At 53.0% G+C, this 3044-nt stretch overlaps 1 protein-coding gene across 7 annotated transcripts in view; it reads left to right on the forward strand.

Moving 5' to 3' along the window:
* The window catches only part of RTEL1 (regulator of telomere elongation helicase 1), a 45551-nt gene that overhangs the window by 20804 nt on the left and 21703 nt on the right, over positions 1–3044 (forward strand). For all 7 annotated transcript variants that reach the window (XM_023745535.1, XM_023745537.1, XM_014446583.2 and 4 more), the window contains exons 9-10: positions 1811–1876; positions 2502–2652. In XM_023745535.1, coding sequence (XP_023601303.1) covers positions 1811–1876; positions 2502–2652 — 217 coding nt within the window. The remainder of the gene's footprint in view (positions 1–1810; positions 1877–2501; positions 2653–3044) is intronic.

Below are 3044 nucleotides of genomic sequence, written 5' to 3' on the forward strand. Positions count from 1 at the left end.
TCGTAGCAATATGTTTACAGATCACATCTCTAGAGCAAAGGAAACTAAGTAGAACATAAACAAATGAGCCCACATCAAAATAAAAAGCTTCTGCACAGCAAAAGAAACCAACAAAACGAAAAGGGAGCTTGCTGTATGGGAGAACATATTTGGCAAAGATATATCTGACAAAGGGCTAATATGAAAAATATATAAGGAACTCATATAATTTAACAAAAGGAAGACAAATATCCCAATTAAAAAATGGGCAAGGGACCTAAATAGACACTTCTCCAAAGAGGACATACAGATGGCCTAGAGACATATGAAAAAATGCTCAAAGTCACTGATCATCCGAGAGATGCAAATCAAACAACAATGAGGTACCATCTCACACCTGTCAGAATAGCTACCATCAATAAATGACAAGTGCTGGTGAGGATGTGGAGAAAAGGGAACCCTCTTACACTGCTGGTGGGAATGCAGGCTGGTGCAGCCACTGTGGAAAACAGTATGGAGTTTCCTCAAAAAATATGGAACTGCCATTTGACCCAGTGATCCCACTTCTAGGAATATATCCTAAGAAACCTGAAACACCAATCAGAAAGAATCATATGTTCATAGCAGCACAATTTACAATGGCTAAGATCTGGAAACAGCCCAAGTGCCCATCAGTAGACGAGTTAATAAAAAAGCTGTGGTACATTTACAGCATGGAATACTATGCAGCAGTAAAAATGAAGAATCTCTTACCCTTTGAGACATCATGGAGGGGCCTGGAGAGTATCATGCTAAGTGAAATAAGTCAGAGAAAGACAAGTATCACATGATTGCACTCATATGTGGAATCTAACAAAATAAGCTGATGAACGGAGTGATCAGAGACATGGAAGCGTGGAACAGAGTGCAGATCTCAGAGGGAAGGTGGGGAGGGTGGGTGGGTGGGAGGTAGCCAATCAAAGACCTTGTGTGCAGATATGCATAACCAATGGGCAGGGACAATAGGGTGGTGAACGCCGGGGCGGGGCGGGCTGGAGATGGTCAACAATAAAGAATTATAAAAAGAGAAAATGTTCAGGCGTTGCACACGAAGACCACATGCAGGTGGCCCTGCGTTCCCCCTGAAATGGCTGAAAGTCAGAAGACCTAAAATTGGTGTCGGCAAGTTTAATGCTCACCAAAGCCAGGGACAGCCCTGTCCATCAACAGCTGGTGTCCCAAGAACAGCTACGAGCAATCAGAAGGGGTGACCTGTGCTCCACGCAGCCACATGCGTGGGCTTGGGAGAGCACACCCACACAGGAGCCCCTTGCCTGACCCCACAGTCCTGGTCCCTGCTCATAGGAAGAGGGGGTCATACGGCGGGGATGTCACCTCTTGATGGCACACTTAAAATGGGCACTTTATTTTATGAGAATTAAGATTAAGCTGAAAAGAAGTACGGATGCCAGACCCCTCTGCAGGTGACTTCCCCCCCACCTGGGGTGTAAACACCTCCACCAGTGCACCCCGTGGCAGGTGCTGGGTGGTCTCCATTCTGTGGCTGCTTAGCCTGCTGTGGCAAAGGGTCACGGCCTGCTCCCTTGTGCTACGTGTCACTAGGACACACACCTGATGTCCAGCTCAGTGGTGGTGGGCAGTGCCCGGTGGCTACAACTCGCCGCCACCCAGCAGCAGGTATCAGAGGGCCTGCCGTGTGTCCCAGGTGGTATGGGACTGAGGCTCACCAGGGCTGTGCGCCCTGAGCCTCTGCTCCTGGCCTCCAGGGGCCCCTGAGGGGCAGTGGCTGCCCCGCTCCGCTGCAGCCCTGCATCCTCTCCCCTGCCTGCAGAGTCGCCGGGCACAGGGCATCGACCTGAAGGGGACAGTGGTGATCTTCGATGAAGCTCACAATGTGGTGAGTGCTGGTGGCCTTCCCCACGCCCTCCCTCCCTCCCTCCCTTCCTCCCTGTGCCTCTTCCCCCGCAGAGACCAGTATAGACCTTTGTGTCCCAGCCCCTGTGGCCCTGAATGTCAGGACCAAGCAGACCTGTCACCTGCGCCCCCAGTCAGCATGTGGCCTCTGCCAGGGCCTGTGTTCCCAGGAGCAGTGGCCTTGACCAGGCCCGGGAGGGAGGCTGCTAGGCAGCCGTGTTCATGCTCTGGAGCGGGGGCGGCTCCACGACGGCTTGGTATCCAGTGTGGGTGGCAGCCCTCAGCCCCACTCAGCTCCAGGCACTTCCTGCCCATGGACCAGATCTGACTTTGAGAGCAGCCAGAAATCTAGATTTTAATGGGAAATTTGCATTTATGAAGTGTTGGCTGCTCGAAGTGGCTTTAAACACTGGTCTGGGCTAGGCTGCTGAGTGGGTAGGCTGCTGAGTGGGTAGGCTGCTATCGTGGGATGTTTGTGACCCAGCTTCAGAGCCTGTGGGTAGGGCTGGGCTCCCCACTCTCCTTAGCTCTGCACCCCCAGGCCCTGCCTCCTGGAGCTCCCCAGGCCCAGCTCCTGCTCATGTCACACTGCGTGCTTGGCCTCTCAGGAGAAGATGTGCGAGGAGTCGGCGTCCTTTGATCTGACGCCCCACGATGTGGCCTCTGGATTGGACGTCATTGACCAGATCCTGGAGGAACAGAGTAGGGCAGCGCAGCAGGGGGAGCTCCGCCTGGAGTTCAGCGCAGACGCCAACTCAGGTGAGCTTATGGGCAGGACACCGAGGACGGATGAGGTCTGCCCCCAGAGGCCGTCTGCCCAGGGCCCTTGCACGTTGGCATCTGGGGACACTTCCAGAGACTTCCCAGGGCCTCACAGGCAGGGGACTTCTGCCCAACCCTTCTGGCATTTTCTGAAGACCTTTCATCCTTTCCCAGCCCGTATGCTGTGTAAAAGTGAAAACAAGTGTATTAACCGTGGAGACGTGGTTTTTTGTTAATCCTCACCCAAGGATATTTTTCTGTTGATTATTAGAGAGAGTGGAAGGGAAGGAGAGAGAGAGTGAGAGAAACATCGATCTGAGAGAGACATGTGGATTGGTTGCTCCCGCACGCGCCCCAACCAGGACTGGGGATTGGGCTTGCAACCAAGG

This window comes from Myotis lucifugus, unplaced genomic scaffold, assembly GCF_000147115.1.
Source record: "Myotis lucifugus unplaced genomic scaffold, Myoluc2.0 scaffold_555, whole genome shotgun sequence".
NCBI classification, from domain to species: Eukaryota; Metazoa; Chordata; class Mammalia; order Chiroptera; family Vespertilionidae; genus Myotis; species Myotis lucifugus.